This window comes from Anser anser (genome assembly GCF_964211835.1).
Source record: "Anser anser genome assembly, chromosome: 15".
NCBI classification, from domain to species: domain Eukaryota; kingdom Metazoa; phylum Chordata; class Aves; order Anseriformes; family Anatidae; genus Anser; species Anser anser.
In genome coordinates, this window is record NC_139736.1 from 3736300 (window position 1) to 3754309 (window position 18010).

At 42.6% G+C, this 18010-nt stretch overlaps 1 protein-coding gene across 3 annotated transcripts; it reads right to left on the reverse strand.

Moving 5' to 3' along the window:
* Positions 1-2305: 2305 nt before the first annotated feature.
* Positions 2306-17959, reverse strand: ARPC1A (actin related protein 2/3 complex subunit 1A). Of its 3 annotated transcripts, none has more exons than XM_083800684.1 (10): positions 17654-17959; positions 14247-14328; positions 13857-13961; positions 11129-11351; positions 9554-9661; positions 5949-6161; positions 4776-4851; positions 4388-4581; positions 3585-3675; positions 2306-2687 (listed from the first exon to the last, which is right to left on the reverse strand). In XM_083800684.1, exons 2-10 carry the CDS (start codon positions 14308-14310, stop codon positions 2649-2651), a joined length of 1113 nt encoding a protein of 370 aa, XP_083656810.1. In that variant the 5' UTR covers positions 14311-14328; positions 17654-17959; the 3' UTR covers positions 2306-2648. The 3 variants fall into 3 exon arrangements, with proteins under 3 accessions (XP_083656810.1, XP_083656811.1, XP_083656812.1); XM_083800685.1 differs by having other exon boundaries at positions 14247-14351; positions 17654-17909; XM_083800686.1 differs by lacking the exon at positions 17654-17959 and adding an exon at positions 15203-15226.
* Between the last annotated feature and the right edge of the window lie 51 nt (positions 17960-18010).

The window sequence follows — 18010 nt, forward strand, 5'->3', positions numbered from 1 at the left end:
GGTGGGGAAAAGGGATGAAAAGCGGCAGCAATTCTGCACCTTTTTGTTCGGAGACTCGGAGCTTTCAGACAGGCCCCCGGGAACACTCTGGCATCCCCGCTCGCGCGGAGCCCCGCTCCTTGCCCCTAACAGTCTGCTAGCTGGCGCGGAGCAGCGAGCATATGCAGCCAGCCTGTAATTAAGACTGCAAAACCACGAGCTTTCTTGTGAACATTGCTTTCAAGGGCACCGTTAACCCCAGCACATACAGCAAGCACGTGCTAGCAGGCCTGGTGCTGCAGCTAGCTGAAATACGGGAGTGAATCCTCACCCACGCTGGACACGAGGACACCCCGACGGTGTTAAGAGACGGGGGAGGCGAGTGAGAAAGTGGCAGAGGCCAAGCAAAGCACCTGCCTTCACGTGGCTCACAGAAAGAGGAGACAGAATGGCAGCAGGACATCCTGCCGGACATCACCTCCGGCCCTCAGACGGCACACAAGGTGCAGAGCTCTTCCCTCCCCACCCACGGGACGGTTTTAAGTTGAAATATGCCTCGAGTGATGGCTGTTTATACTCCCCTCGCTCCGTCCTTTTCTAATATAAATATCTCCGCTCTGTTTTTAATCTCAGATTTCTAGCAGACCTGTTCCTCTCAGACAGTAACCTAGGGCGGTCTCATCAAACGTCAGTTCGGTGGCTGGTTGGAGCCAAGAGGCTCCTTTTACCTTCTCTGGCTCGTTCATGCAGAAAAAGAACACGGCAAAATTTAAAGATCCATTTTCTCCACTCTCTCTTTAGATGATTTTTTTTTCTCTTTTCTATCATTTGGGCCATACCTTTGAGAACACAGTTTTTAGTAGACTTCTTGGAAATTAAACAGCACGCTTTCAAAAGTGACTTCAGAAACAAAATCATTACTTCCTGTGAGATGTAAGTGTCTAACACTGTTTGCAGAGATGACCAAATCCAAGCCCATGCCCCTCCACCCATCCTCCAAGGCCGGCAGTGTCACTTTGATCCAGAAGACATTTAACTCCATCAGCGCTATGTCCTGGCTGGTAAACCCAACGCCCCCCAAGTCATTGTACACAGCAGACCACGAGACTGCAAGCTGAGTAAGCAGTTAAAAAAGCCGTTATTCTACATTTAGAAAGGAGAGGAAATTGCAAAGCCATACTTGATTGCGGGGGGAAGAAGGTGGGAGACAAAAGAAAACAGTCCGTGCCCTACGTGCAACAAACGCTGCACCTGAAAATGAGGCAGCTCTGCGAGGGACACTGTTCACTTTCAGAAGAACACGAGCAGTTGTCAGCGTTGTGAGCTTGCCCGCCACCCTTCCTTTTCAACCACTCAGAGCTAAGAAACGAGCAGTGTATGAAGAAACACTCCGGTTCCAGAGGAAGTGGTAAAATTTAGTCATTGGGTTGTGTTTTTTTGAGACACTTCTGCATTTTCAACAGAAGTGGCAAGTCTTAGGCCTTATAAAGCAATGCTCTGAGCCAGGTAATCCCCTCCCAAGCACGGCCTGAATCGAGCCTCAAGGCAACAGTACAGTTAATCTTAACTGGACTGCATGAACAAAATAAGTTATGTGCAACTGCCTCAGTGAGCTACCAAGGCTCTGAACTGAGCTTCAAAGGACTGTCACCTGGAGACAAAGGATCTGTGCAGAAGCCAGTGTACGCTGTTACCTCTGTTAAATGTGCTTCATTTCTCCACCGGTCATTATAAACACAGAGCTTTCTGGGCTGAGCACTCAGCTCTAACACGACGTGCAGGTCTGTGCAGCTTCATGGGCTTACAAAGTAATTTGCTTTTAATTTGTCTTCCCTAAGATCCGACTCAGCAGATTTTCACCTCACTTTCCACACGCAGCCTTCCACACCGTATCCTAGGCACCACGCTGTGAGCAGTCTTTGTACAAATCCCTGAAGGTAACTACAGAGAGTTCTGGTCACTTTGTAAAACCACGACCCGCTAAGCAGACAATGAAAAAGACATTCAGGTTAATTTGCTGTTATTATGACCAGATAAAATGCCAGGCAGACAGAACTAGGAGTCAGTAGGACAAAACCGTTCATCCTCAAAGATCGTCACCTCAAGGGAACAATTCCCCTGAAAGAAGCCTAGCTGAATCTTCACATCCAGATCTTCAGTACTTTAGATCTTCATCTGTTAACCTGAAACTTTCAGTTAAGATGAACTCTTCCTGTTTTAAGGCTATAAAACACCAGTTCAGGGGGTTTCTACACTCTTTATCTGAGTTCATTCCTATAACATCCTTTTTTTAAATAACTATTAATGAGCATCAAAACACAAAGAATCTGTTTTTCTTTTTTTTATTATTATTATTATTTCTAGCAGACAATTTACATAAAATTCCCCTTTTAAGTTAGTGATTCATAACTTCCTGCAATAAACTACTTAAGGAGCAGCTTTGGTAAAGAATGGAATGAAACAACCAACTGAAAAAAATAAAGAACAATCACAGCTGATTTTGAAACCAACACAATTCACCAAATTTAGATTCAAAAGAAAATCTGCCAAGCTGTATTTTCTCAGTGTTTCCAAATATTCCACCTTTCTCCTCCCTTTTCGGGTTTGTGCAGATGTGGGAGCTGCATTCTGTCAAGCAGTTTGTCCTGCTAGATCACGGAAATCCATCTTTACATGATTCGTAGACCTTGAATAGAAGACTCTAAGGTCTTGAAAGAGAGAAAATTTTAAATCACAGCCTGCTACAGTACCCTGTGTCACATAATTCATTGTAAAGGCTGATGTTAAGAAAAACAGAGCAAAACAAACACAGTACTTGAGATCACTCTTATTCAAGAGCCAGAAACCACTATAATTATTAATTTCAAACTCACACGCATAGGCCAATGGTTCCACCCCCTCCCCCTGAAACTGCATTCAGACAGTTCATATATTACCTCAATTTCTTATTTGGCCCCTGTGCCCACCAGAGCATTCTGGCATTATATATTATAAACAAACTATTATTTTCCTAAAAGCCAGCGCATAGCCTGGGGAGGTCAGCAGAGACCTCTGTTGGCCAGTCCTCGACAAAGCAAGCAGGTGCATTAAATCCCTTTGAGGTTTTGAATACAGTGCTTAGTGTATTTTCTAATTCGAGGTAATTTTTATTATTATTATTATTATTATTATTATTTTTTACCATTTTGATTAGTTCATTAAGAGATGACAGGACCCTGTTCTGCAGAAGGGCACTAAACAGAGTCCAAAGGGACATGAGCAAGAAGGGACAGTGGGCCTTGTCATACCAATGATCATTCCAGCCTGTGCCTAAGGTAAGGGTTGGAGAAGGAAATAATTAGTGGGATCCCTACAGGGACACTAAGTGATCCCATTAAAAAAATTAAGTCTGGATCAGCACCATCTGGTAAGCAAAGCATATCTGCATTTACACTGAATCTTGAATCTGCCTTCCTTATGGGATTCACTAATGGTCTTGATATTCCAGGCTGGATTTCCTAATATTAATAAAATCACATTAGGGTTAAGCCCTGGAAGCTGATACTAGAGATCAAGAAAAGTCACCACTGCAACCAGTTCACATAAACATGGCAGTAAAAGCATACCTTGAAATCCCAGATGGTCATTGCTCCATCAATGCCGGTGGTGCAGAATTTACGACAATCTCGTTTGTCTATCTCATAAATAGACACTTGGCTGAAAACAGAAAGCGATAGCTGTAAGGCAGACACCCATTCCGGAGAGCCAAAAAGCTGGGAAATTTGGGCTGAATTCAACTCTACTCTTCCAAGGGGAAACATGAGTATTGCAGAGCTTATGCTAGATCTTTGGTACAACGCTTCAGAAAAGCAAGCAGAGAAAAAGGATGCTGAAAGCTCTTTTATCGCTTGGTGGCTGTAGTCTAAACATTTTCTTTGGAAAAAGACAAATTGCTTCAGAAATGTTAGCATCCTCTGGGCTCACGTTCTTTTTTAAATGCAAGGATATTTCACTCGATTAACCTGAATCAACCTTTTTGATGAATAATGCATATAGAAATAACGTCTGAAATAAGCTGGTATGTGAATTCCTGCTTCAGGTGAATACTACTGACTGGATTTTGCAGTACTACCACCCTCTTGTGAATTATTTACATATTTGATAAGATAAACTGTGTTCAAGTTACAGAACGCATTAAACACGAGCAAACAGAAGTAGCATGCATACAATGTTAATGATTAACGTTACGAGCTTCCACAACTCCCAGAAATAGGCAGCTGTCCGTGAAAGGCTAAAATGGGAATGGGATACCAGCTACACCCATCTGGAATGGCAAATTCAAGCTCTCGTAGGTTTGCGGTATGCCCTGTGAAACCGAAGCGATGAGGAGAGCATTCCTTCCCCTCATTCTGATGGCCAAGATACTCACGTTATACTGTTTTGGTGCAGTGTCTCCAGGGTAGTGTTACGATCTTCTGTAGTGGCTCTTTTATCCATATTTCGGAAGCGTTCCATGGCGGAAATATTGCGCTGGATGCTCTGTTTTGGAATGTCTAGTTTCGAAATGAAGGTCAGCGAGCCACGGTCATCACAGTTGAAAAGCATCGGGCAGCAATCGTGGCCCTGCAACCACACATCATGAAAGCGTGAGAAGAAACACAACCACCAGAGTTCCTTTATTCTGCTGCTGTTAATTGCAGAAATGCAAAGACTGACACTACGGGAGATCTTGCTTGTTACTAACTTTACAACGCATGGTGTTTCTCACTCTCCAAAATTCTAAAACGCTCTACAAGGAGGAAATAATAGACACTTACAGCTGCCACCACACTGTTCTCGGAGACAAATGACACGCTCAGGAGTGGGAGGAACTCTGTTTTCAGCTGCGAAACCCTGAACACAAGAACATTTGTTAGAGGACTTCAGTGAAACCTCACATCTTTGGCTCCAACAAAAAAAATTAAAGAGACTGTTCCCACACGAGGATTATTGGAACAGAAGTCAGTGTAGCTCAGTTGTCCTGAGGTGACACCAGAAGGCTGTAATTTTTATTAAAAAGTTTTGACCTAATAAAGCGTCCTGGAAGTTCTGTTAAAAAAAAAAATAAACTTTTCTAAGTGAAAACATCTAGTATTGTGTCTGAACTGTGGCTAGAGTTTAAAAAAGAATAACTTACCCCCCCAAAGTTTCAAATTGACAAAGCTATTAGTTTGATTTGCAACAAAAAAGCACTTAAGTTTTAGTGTTTGACATCATCTTTTTAGGAGAAAAAAGCCTGTATGTTAGGTCATTTTTTGTGATTTTTATAATAAACGAGAAAGGAATTCTAGAACTTTATACCTAATTATGTCCTTAGCCAGGTACTTACACGGCTATAGCCATCAGAACCATAATTCAAAATTAAGCACAGTACTTCCTTAGAAAGCCACGGAGACTGAGAAGTTATCAACATCAAGATGACGAACAGAAGGAGAAATCGTTAATAAAATGCTTTGCTGGATTGGAAGGTATAAGTAGAGACCCTGCAGCAGTGTCTGAAGGACAGCATTTGGAATTAACATTTCATGAAATGAACAAATTATTTCCCAGACCCTGATTGGGTATAGGGTCTTAGTTACGGAGTGAGCATGTTTCTGCAGGTCTCTTGGATCCATTTACAAGGAAATAATTTGTTTCCAAAATCACCAGAGTGGAACATTTTTTTTTTCCAAATGCTTTTCTTTTTTCACCCCCCCCGCCCTTTTTCAAAAGCAAATGACTGTGCCCTCACTGAAGAATTCTTAAAAGAAATTTGAATTATATAATCTAAAACTCTATGAATTCTACCTTATTTACGTAGGCCTCAAAGAGACTCCTGGAACGTACAGTAAAACTGTCAAAACTGGAAATAGCAGTCACAGCTTTCCTCTTGTAGCTGCGAGCACAGCATTCCACATTCTGCTTCTTTCTAGTGTCAAACATTTAATAGCTATCAGAAAGAGCATACTTACATCATATTTTTTGAGGCATCAGCAACTGACACAGTACTATCATGACTGACCCAGGCTAGGCGGTTACCGCTGGCAGAAAAACTGACACTGTGCACCCATCCGCCACTTCCAGCGCCCCCAAATTCGGACATCAGCTGCCCAAAAGGCATTTTGGAGCCCCATGGTGTACTTGCTGGTTTTTCATCCACTTCCTTAATGTAAGCAGAAAACACCCTGCAAAGAAAAAAAATCTGCATGAACACAGACAAAAAAAAAAACACCCTCCTGGGAGCTGCATATACATTTCACATTGGAGACAGCTAGATGCATTCTATTTCTACCAAAATAAAATTCCATATTATCTTTCAGCAGCAATCCACTACTGGCTGGGAAGATTCAGTATACAAGGACAGAAAACAATAGCACAACGGGTGTAATGCATACAGGTTTCTCATAAATGCTCTATTTTTTACCTCTCCTTGTTTCCAGAAGATGGCACAAAACCACAGAATATCCTTACATTTTCCACTGTGCTAAGATTTCCCTTTCATCCTTTTGCGCTGCTAATAAGCCTCAGAGTCAATTCTTCAGTTAGAGGAAAACCCAAGAGTTACAATCACAGAATCATTTAGGTTGGGAGAGACCTCCAAGATCACCTAGTCCAACAATATATAATTAGACACTAATACAAACACCGAGAAAATTACCCACTTTTTAAGAACACTGACTTTTTAGCAGGATTCCAAAGGGGGGAAAAAAAAATAAAAGATGTTCAAATGCCAGCAAAGGGGCTCTGAACCACCTTAATCTGGCTCATTACTGAAAGAATGCCTTGAAAACCTGAAATACCATCATGTTTTTATAGTTTTTTTCCCAGCGCTACAATTTTCAAGATATGTTTAAATAGAACGCCTCCCCCTTTCATCAAATTCCTTCTGCATGATTCAGACATGCCACAATATGGTGTTCTCGACTGTTACCATGGAAGTTACAAGGACGTCACAAGCATAGGATTAGAGTCCATCGAACAGGAGGAACAAGTGAGCTATGCCATACTACTACCACCAGAGAAATATTTCAGTTTAAAAAAAAAAAAGGCAATCAAATATTCACGGTTGCAGCCAAACACTAAAAGGAATTATTTTATAGTGAGTTTAAGGAAACGTTGCTTCCCCTACCACCATTCTAATTTTTTTATTTTTATTTTTTTTAATCTTTTACATATATGGGGTATGCACTTCAAAAGGTGCCTATTCAATTTATTCAAATACAGTTGATCATTTGGTACGTGAAGGGTTTAACTGCAGCTATATTAGGTACAGATTTTCAGAGAATTAAGTACGAAATTATGCTCAGCTATATCAGTTTAAATATAATCTAATGGTAATCCTTCAACAAACTTAATTTTATAGAGCCGTCTGAAAGGATGGTTCTCTTAATGTATGGAAATAGGACAAGATGTTTAAAGCAGCAGCCTTTGACACAAGGCAGAAAAAGCATTCCTAAGTAGTGAGAGACCTTGCAGGTACCTATTGGTTTAAAAAAAGTCTTTTCACTTCCTCAGCTACAAGGCCCTAGCCTTCAGAGAATATTGGGAAATGACTTTCATTCCTGCAGCAACGTTGTTCAAGCAAGACTATAAAATTCACACCTGTACGGTGCTGTTAGCTATGTACATTACTAAAGACAAATGTAAGAGCAGCTCATCTAGGCCAGCCACCACAAAAACTGCTCAATACCTATCAACTTGGAGTCTCTTCTGCCCTCCATTCTTTTTCCAAAATGTCTCCCCACTTAGGTGCTTATTAGGTGGCAGTGGCTCTGGCAGATCCATTTCATAATTTTCTTCAGAACCACCTATCAGAACAGATGCATACTTCAGGCCCAGATATCTTTACCATCTTTAGTACGTAACTGAACATTCCCTAGAGCTGGAATTCTGGAGATCTTCATTCATCATTTAGCAAAACAACATTCCTTCATGGGTTTGGGGAAACAACAGAAACACAAGCTCAGTACCAATCTCCACAACTTTTCCGTTCTTCCTTTAATATTCCTCTATGGAGATTTCTACACTAAAAACAGCAAGATTATTAAATGGCTCATCCTATGGTATAATTTAAATGAGAGCAGAGAGTTTCCCAAATATTTTAAACCAAGATCTGTTTTAGTGTTGTGGGTTTTTTTGTTTGTGTTTTAAATATACACCGTTTTCAGACAAAAGATATAGGACAGAATGAGTTTCCTGATGGGAAACAAGAGACAGAAGTAAGTCTTCTAGAAAACACACCTAGAAAATTGACAACCATGTCTTGACTTTCTTCAAAAAAAATTAAATCGTAATGAACAGAAAATAATTCAATTCCAGTTTCTCAAAGTAGGGAAGAGGAAATAATCAGGGATCCAACGTACGTAATAAGCACTGAACAAGGCTTGGAGACAAAACAGCAAAAGACCAAAGTAAAAGACATGTATCAGCTGACCTAATGTCAGAATCCCAAGATGCTTTATGAACACATATGGGAAAAATTCCCCATGTGAATAGCAGCTGCTTCTGGAAGATGAATGAGTACTTTTTACATCACATTTTTTGTGAAAGGAAGTGAACGTTTACAGTTCATTTAATTAAAACTGGAGATAAGGCAGGAAAGGGAGACAACTTTCCTCTTCTTGCCCAGATGCTATTTAACATCTCTCCTTACATAAAAAGGTAACAAAGGATTGACTGTAGATGCAGTGTTTCATTCTGAAATAAGGAATGCAATAGTTGGTCCCACCTCCCCCTCCCACTCCTTCTTAGTCATTTTTAGTACACACTTTGAAGCTAAAAAATTGCCCTATTACATAAAGAATTTAAGAAAAGCAGCTTTCATTATTATTCAAGGTACAAGTGGTTAAGTAAAATATGAATTAAAATCAACCACTCATGTGTTACCCATGTAGGCTTTGTTGCAGCATCCCCAGCCACTGAGCACAAAGCAACTTGCAGAACCCATATCCCTCATGGTGTAACTTCACAATCAGTTTGAAAAACTACCCCATCCACCTCACATGCCCATCTGCTTATACCAGCCTTCTTCCTAGCGTGCTGCAAAAATGGTGTTTTGTCGCACTGAGTTTCAGCTGGATCGATTTCTCGACCTTGCTCACAACATGGCTGCAAGAATGTTAAGGCTAGCACAGGCGAAGTGGAGTGAACAAGTGACTCAGGAAAGAGAAAGGTCAGGTACCTCCTCTGCAAGCTGCAGCGTTAGGATACTGCTTTTAATACTCTAAATAATTAGTAGTGGTGTTTTCCTATAAGATAGCACCTGTAAGTCTAATTTCAGGCTAACAACTTGGCACTCATTGCACATATAATAGTAGTACTTCTGTGAACTGCTAGTAAAGAAACCCACCAGTTCGCTAAATTCAGGTGTACCCCCAAGAGATAAATGTTAGTAGCCAAAGTGTGCATGCAGTAGCGACCCGGTCAAAATCTCTTAGGCTGGACATTTTATTTTGGTAATGACATCAGTATGTGCTGAGCTATCTTCTATTTTGATAGCAAATGTGTGATCAACATGCTCGTGTTACTAACCAGCCAGCAACCCAAGCTTATTTCCTGATGCTTTATTCTCTCTCACCTGCACTTGAAGTCACAGGATCCAGCAGCCAGCAAAACGTTGTTGGGGTGCCAGTCCAGGCTGAGGACAGTGGAACGGATGGGCTTTTTAATGTGCTTGCTCACCCACCTAATTTAAAAGAAAAGACAAGATTTATATATGAAAATATTTTACTGGATTCCCCCAAACCCAAGAAATATGCCTCAAAAGGTAATTTATTGCCAATGACTAAACACATCAGTTTAGCAAGCAAACCCACGTTATGCCCAAATCCTTCATATTCCCTTCTACAGTCCATGACCTCTATGTGGTTATCTAAATTAAAATTGTAAATACAACCAACAAATGTTGAATGTACACATCTTCCTCTGAATCCTTTTCTCCTTCTAATTTTTATAATGCATCAGACTGAACTCCTTAACAGGAGTTTTGCACAGCTTTGACTGTGATATTGAGCTAAGGAGCATTATTTTATTAGATCGCTGAGTACACTTCCTCTCCAGCTCCTTCCAACAAGTTTTACAGTCACCTCTCTCGCTTGCCAACTTTTCTACTGTTTAATAGAACAGCAGTTATAAAACCCAACACATAGATGGGTGAACTGCCAATGATATATCTCAATTATTTCAAGTACAATAAAAATGGATTTGTTTGAACCATTTACAAAGTAGTAAGGAAATCTGTTATTCACTGGATGGCCTTTGGGATAATGGTGCTTTTTCTTTGAATTTACTTCCATCAAGCACAAGCAGTTTTAAGGATCACATTAAATTACTTGTCTTCAGCACAGGAGGGGTTTCATTCTTCTGCAGGCGAGGCAGAGAAAACATTAATAACTGAATATACTGGAAAGTAGAGAAGTCCACAACAAACTAAAGAGAATTTTGCAGATGGTCTCATTGTTTAACATCTCCATATGGGAGAATGCACACAGAACTGTGGGAACAGAGACCTGTGTTTTTATACGTCTACCCAAAATAATAGATACTTAAAATGTCAATGGTAGAAATATTTGTGCTAGTCCTGTCTGAAATCTATGAACAGTAACAATAGATGACAGAATACAGAACAGGTAGGTGACAAGCTTGAACATCTTCTAATAGACCACCCTGGAGATAACTGACAGCTTGAATTCTTTAATGACAATAAATGGTCCAAAATAATCAATATGGAAAAAAGACTTGAGACAAAGTTCTTCACTCATTCTGGAAAGGGCGTGGGGCAAGAGAAAGCATTTCTCTTTTTTCAGCCATAGAGCTGTGGTAAAGAAATTTCTACTCTGCAGAAATTCTAGCACTTTTAAAACAGCAACATATGTTTATGGCAGTCAACGAGAACACACCCATGCCAACATGCAAAACCTGAAAACAGGCCAAGTCAAACGCCTCTAGGTGCTACACTACAGTAAAGAAGTAGAAGAAGGAACCTTTTCCCTAGGATGTAGAAGTCTGTGAAAGAACTGATGAGGACTATCCCTCTATGTTTCCTGAAAATTTTAGAATTATTAAAAGAGTAAGCTGGTTACTACCACCAATCTCCAGACTTTAGCTTTCCCAAGCTGACCTTAAAGGTATAAATGGAAATAAAACAGCTCACCAGTCGTTTTCAGATTCAAAGTAGCACACAGATATAAGTCGAGCTCCACTTCCTACAGCAAATTTATTCTCCAAGGGAGACCATTTCACAAAGGTGGCTGCACGATTAATTCTCAGGATGACAAGTGTTGGCTTCCACACGCCGTCTTTCTGACTCCAGACATAAGCGTTACGGTCGGCACCGCAAGTTACGATGCGATCGCTTTTGGGAGCCCAGTCAATACCTGCAATTTAGACTTCACGTTAATAATCTTCCCATTTATACTGTTTGCTTTACAGTAATTCAAAACAGAGAAAATCTTGTAGCCTTCTCCCACAGAGACAGTTAATAATGTTTCGTTACCATTCCCCTTGTTCACTTATTGTCCAGGTACCATTTCAAAGTGTTACGGATATCACGTTCTCCATCTAGCTTTCATTAAAATCGCAGATCCCAAGTTTCTAGATTCCACAGAGAATTTGCCCGCTAAGGAAGCCAGCTCTGACAGCTGGCCAACAGGTGGAGCTCTGCAGACTGGCTAAAATCCGTCCACGGGTACTCTTCAAATCACTGACTTCTGCAAGAGGCTGTTTCAGACAGCTGAAACCCAGCAATTCTAAAGCTCTGCACAAACCTCTAACAGAGCTGTCTGCGCGTTGCCAGGCCGCAGTCATGATCTAAAAGTTTAGATAACGGGGTGTTTTTCCCCCAGTTAGCAGTTACTGATCTTTATGCACTGATATAATCGTTACGTTTAGTCCCTGCTATTTAAGCTGTGTTGTGAGAAAGAAAAGTTAACCAAGCAAAAATAACACATTCAAAGAATAAAACAAAATGAAACTTTTGATAAACCTGCCATTGCTTCCTTCCCTTTCCTCTGCACCGAAGGACATTCTTAACTGGAAACTCTCAGGGTGACAGTATTTTTCATCTTTCTTTAGCATCCGTATTTGAGATGCAGGGTGCGATCCTTAACTCTACTGCCACAAACTTACATTTCAACTGATTTCCATGTTCAGTATTAAAAACATTAAAAGTTCAATTCTGAGGCAGCCTGAAACCATAGTTATACAAATCAGTCTAGCACTGCTTACAAAGGAGAGACCATCGTGCCTCTTTTTATCCTACCACCTCCCCTGCACCAGCACCAGTGTCCTGATCCCTTGGCAAGTTCAGATTTTCAGCTTTGCAGAAAACCAACCCTGCAGAAAGAGTGAATAACATTCTTACTGTACGTGAACAGAGGCAGCTCACCACAAATCCCTGAATCAGGACACACGAAGGCAAGATTAGGGACCTTGTCCCTAATCAGAAATCAGAGCGGCAGCAGCCTCCTGTCGGAACCAACAGGCAGTTTCATCAATCTCTCTCCTGTGTCTAACCACAGTTTATGTCCACTCTTTAAGACAACCACAGCCATGTGGTATTCCAAAGGTATATGCCTTGCTGGAAAGACATATGAGTTCCTTTCCCAAGCCATGAGTATTTAGCTTCTCTCTAACACCAACAAGTAAAAGAAAAATGCAGAGAAACATCTTTGGGGAATGGCATGTCATTTGTAAATTCAGCCCAAGCGGCTCTTCACAAAAGAGCACGTACAGTTGTGCTCTGACAGCAAAACCCAGACAAATTGAATAAAGTTCCTGCAAAACGCTGTTGGGCAGACAGTTCTGCCCATTAGTGAGTTGAGAACAGAATAAAGGATATTGCTGTTTTGGGCAGGTGCTTATATTAATTACAGTCACTTCCTTAGAGAATAAAGCCCTCATAAAAGCATCTCACACAAAAGACTACCACAGAACAATGACCTTTTAAAACTAACACTTTGTGACTCGTTGTGCCAGCCCTTCTTACATTTTCATTGGGGCTCTACAGATACCACGGGTCTGCAGTAAAACGTGCTCACTGAGCGTCTGCCGCAAGTCCAAGACCGAGCACTTTGAGTGGAATTTTACCTCAGAATTCTAGTTTTCTTGAAAGACCAAATTTCCAGCCACCAATGAGTAATTGTCAAAATATTAATTATAACCAATCCAATCTCCTCCCAAACACGGACAAAAGAGGCTTTTTTCTGTTATCTTGCTTTTCACTTTGCAAAGTCAAGCCAGTTCTTAGAAGTTTTCTTTCCTCATGCACCTGACTGGAAAGGTGCTCCCCTTTTGCTCACTGAGGACGTGACATATTTTTCTGCATGAGTACAAAGAAAGGGAAAGACTGTTTCTCTTGGCAGCTGTGGTAATTAAAACACTTATCAACCCATTGCCAGAGTGCCGTAGCAAAGAGGAAGGAAAAATGTACTGATATGAACTTGGTGCAATGAATCCCTACGAAAGGATATTTATTGCTGTCGGAAACCAGAAACCAACACTTGTATAATTCATGAAGTTACAAGCCAGCACTCGAAAGGGAGCAGCATGTAGCACCAGGAGAGTTTATGACACAACCAGATTACTTCAGGAGACTGAAAGCTCGATCTCGTTACGTTATCGGGGATGAGAAATAAGCAATAGTTAAGAAAGAAAGTCTCAGTTACTCTACCAAAATGTCTGGAAATGGAGGAGAGCTTTTCTTCCTAACAATCTCAGCATGCAGTCCAGGAAAATGCTGCAAAGCTCTCCATAAAGTGGGAATGCCAACCTATAAAAAGATCTACTTACTCGACACTTGCAGATTTCCTGTTCAGATGCTCAGCTGGGGAAAGCAGGGGGCGGACACATTTAAAGTCTGACACAGCACATTCTTCTCTTACCTGTAATGTGCCCATTGTGCTCCTTTAGCTCGTGAGCTTTTACCCACTGGTTCCCGCTCTTCTTGTAGATGTGGACTTCATGATTATTAGGGCTAATGGCGATCTCTTGAAGAAGAAAAGAAACAATCCAATAGTACAGAAGGCTTTTTAATACCACTATACATGGAAAGATACATGCTTATGCTATATATATTTTACTTTTCCAGTCTAAAACCGGTCTTCTCAATTTTCAGAGCATTACATAGGTCTTGTAACCAAACAGCTAACGTCCCTGGATAATCTCAAATAATCACGGTCATAACAAGATCAGGAGCATACTGAACAGAAATACCGAGCATTTTGATCCAGGAACAGTTGAAAGACTAAATTAAAAACGAACACAGTACTTACGAGTACGGTCTCTGTTCCACGCATGGCAGGTGATCGGCTCCAATAAAAACTGATGCAGAGACATTCCGAGTTAAAGACGTTCCTATGTTGTAAAAATTGAAAAAGCTGAAAGGTGTAAAAGTGAAAACAAAACTATTCAAAATTTAATAGTTATCGAAACAAAAATCAGTCTTCATCACTTACAAAGGTTGCTCCAGCCCAGTATAATTCATTTACAATGACACTTGCTCAGTAAATACGCTAAGACCTCCAAACAACTCCTTTTGCCACACATCCTGATACCTTCAATGGGCCAATAAAGTTTAACTGTTCTGCTCACTATAATTATTTGCAACTGCTCTAAGATGCCCTCGCTTCTTGGGATATCCTTAGAGGTGAGAGAAGAGATTCTTATGAAGAAAACTAAAATTGTGGAATTACAATATTGTAACTAAATAGCTCTAGTGACATATCTCAGTGAATTGATTCAAAATCCTGACACGTATCAAGGCTCCCAGCCCTATGATGACATCTATTATTCAATCTATCAGGAGGTTAAATTGATGTGTCCAGAACACTGATATGTAACTATAGTCCGCTGATACGCTATTTGATTTTACACTATCCTAGGGAAAAATGACTAAGATCAGTAATAAATTAATTAGTAATTTCTACAAATTAATCCTAGCACTTAACTGTTTTATAGTTAGGATTTTGTCCCCACGAGATTCAAGTAGTGAAAGAACAAGCTGAATTCTTCTCATTTGTAAATATCTTGTTTAAAAAAAAAATCTAAATAGCTATTTTTTCCTTTAACTTATGGCTGTAAAAAAAGACAGTGCTGAACATCTGCAATCGGAGGTGCACTGCCAAGCGATTACAGAGCTGTTTAAAATACCATATCGTGTTCTATGTCCTGCGTTAATCAAGGGCAGCATACACGGATGGAAGATAACTCTGTAACAACTCAAGGTCACCTGTAATAATTAAAACGCGCATAGCTCGACGCATACAACACAACTCGGATTTATCAATTCCTCCTTCCCTATATTCCAGTCATTTTCAGGGCAATTTCTCCTTGGCTGATGGTACAAAGTCTTCTTCCCCCTACATATGCATCTAAAAAGAAAAATCTCTGTGATGTCACTCCAAGACATCCACACCCATTACAGCCTGAAATTACAACATACCCAAGTATGGCCATGTTAGCAGAGGGTGGAGACTTCAGGACAAGGTAGGAATTTGGAAGCAAACAGGAAATGAGTGGCAGTCCAACAGAAACTCGGGAGTGAATGAGAGATGAGTAAGCCCGTAAGGAGCCGAGCAGTTACTATCACTCCGCTAGTTTAATAAAGAAGCGGAAAGTGCTGAGTCTTGGGGTCGAGATGATACAGTACCTCACCAATGCACGTAACTGGAAAGGTGTTTTTTTTTTTTTTTTTTAACTTTTTTAAAGAAATCGAGCACTGTTATCTTAAAGAATTAGGACTTACAGTTACATACTAAATGTACTCTAAATATAACTTTTGGCTACACGAGCTTGAAGTCCAGTTCATGATTTTAACTGGCATGATTTTCATTTTTCTTCTACTCATCATGTGCTACAGATCAAACAAAACTATTAAGTAAACGCAGTCCTAAGCAAAATAATTATTATTTTTTAATTAGTGTGAGAACACTGACATAATCCGAGTTACCTCTGACCTTGGGCAGCCATGATTTGAGATTCCATGTGTTAATATAAGCAAAACACAACTGCAAATTGCTTTTTCCACGATCTTGCTCTAGCACATGCCAGCATTCAGTAGCAGAGCATTTCCATATACAGGAAAAGTTGAAGAGCTGGGCGACCAACAAGGAATGCTCAGCCTTTTCTACTCTTTCTGAAATAAAATGTAAAAATATCCCGTCTCCCCTCCCCAAGGAATGCAGCTATTTCAAAACACTTTCTAATACAACCCTGGCATTTATTTCACAGGCTGCCCCTATGCACGAACACCCCTGTCCCACCCCAATAACTTCTAGTTCAGGAATTTTTAGCCCCTAACCTACAGGCTGTTCCCAAAGCTTCCATCTAGCCAAGAGACATGACCCATTCTTGTCTCAAGGACCAGAACCTGTGGCAAGCTACAGATTTCTGGTTTGGTAACAGGTTCACAGAAAACAGCAGTGATGATAATCTCAAAAAGCACAATTATTTCATTCACTTGGTCTGACAGTTACAACAGTATTTTCTTCGGGAAGATAAATCTTTATGAAATCTTACAAATTGCGTTTCACTAGAAACCTGAACTCACATTTTGCTAGAAAATGCAATTGGCTCTATGATTCTTGACATTTCATCTGTAGTAACCCCCACATTATTTTCCTATCAGCCAACCTCAGCATCTCACTTGGGAAAGATGCTGTTCTGATAACTTTGTTAGCCAGGTATTTAACGCACCCATCCCTGATCTTTTTTTTTTTTCCTCTCTTCCAAATGCAAAGTAACTGTCCTTGAACGTCAATTTCTTTTTTAAAAGGGCACAGGACGGAAGTCTTGCACCTTTACACAGCACAAGCTTTTTGAGCATGCAGGCCGAGAAGCTCGAGGTTGGGAAGCACAGGACTCAGCTGCTGTCAGCTCTCAGCGGGGTGCAAAATCTGTGGCACGAGGCCATCCCTGGACAAGTGAGGAGCAGGGATGCTGATTCAGAATTAGAGACAGCGCACGTGTGTGAGACAGAGCGAGGGCGAGAGAGGAAGAGAGGGAAAGGGCTCTTTTTAGACCTCACCTATTTTCAGAGCACCTACGCCGCTTTCAAACAGGGGGAAGAGAAGCACCCCTAAACAAAGGGCTGCCTCCTGCTGCTGTCATCCCCTCCCGAATCACCCAGCGCAGCCTTCCCACGGGGGTGACCCCTCACAGGCCGGCCCCACAACACTGTGAGCGCTATGAAGCTGCTTTGGGGTGGCTGGCTGGCTGGGGCCCTGCCCTGCTCCCACAGGAGCATGGAACCGAGGGTGAAACGGGTCGGGGGGCAGAGGCAGGAGGATCGGGGGGGGGCAGGAGGGTCTGGGTGGGGGAAGGAGGCCGAAGCAGGAGGATCGGGGGGTGAAGGGAAGGTGGCAGCAGGGTCGTGGGGGAGAAGGAGGCCGAGGCAGAAGGGCCGGGGGTGTAGAGACCGGGGGTGCAGAGGCCGAGGCAGGATCCGCCCGGCCGAGCCCCCCCGCGAGGAGCCGCCCCGCTCCTCCCCCCCACAGCCCCCGGCCCCTCAGGAGGCCTCACCCCCCCGAGAGCTGCCCCCAGCCTTCCCCTCCCCTCTCCTCAGCGGCGGGGCCGGGCCCGGCCTCCCCCCCCGGGCCCTGAGGCGCCTCCCCGCCGCCATCCATCCCCTCAGCACCGGGGGCGGCGGGGCGGACAGCCGCTCCCCGGCACCGGGACTCACCTGAGGCGACGGGACCGGAGCGGGACTCGCGGACTCTGGGCAGTCAACGCGACTCCGCTCCGGGAACCGGGATCGGAACCGGGACCAGGACAGGGGCAGCGGCAGCGGCCGGCGGCGGAGGCCCGGGGGGGGGGGCGCGGGGGGGGCGGCCCGGTACTGACAAGGGAGCCAGGAAACGCGCTCTGCGCATGCGCGCCTCCCGCCCCCCCCTTCCTACCCACCCCGCGGGCCGCGCGTGCGCCGCCGCCGCGCTGCGGGGGCGGGGTGAAAGGCGGGGAGCGCCGCGGGGCTGCACTGCGCCTGCGCGGGATGGAGCAGGGGCGGGGGGGGTGCGCGCGCGCCGTGCCCGCGCCTCAC

Bases quoted from the DNA above. Each gene is read 5' to 3' on its own strand.
- ARPC1A (XM_083800684.1), bottom strand. From the start codon at position 14,310: ATGTCTCTGCATCAGTTTTTATTGGAGCCGATCACCTGCCATGCGTGG. The intron at 9,662-11,128 runs GTGAGCTGTTTT...CTTTTAAATTAG, and splicing joins TTTGAATCTGAAAACGACTG to GTGGGTGAGCAAGCACATTA. The intron at 6,162-9,553 runs GTGAGAGAGAAT...TTTTCTTTGCAG, and splicing joins TCCTGTGACTTCAAGTGCAG to GGTGTTTTCTGCTTACATTA.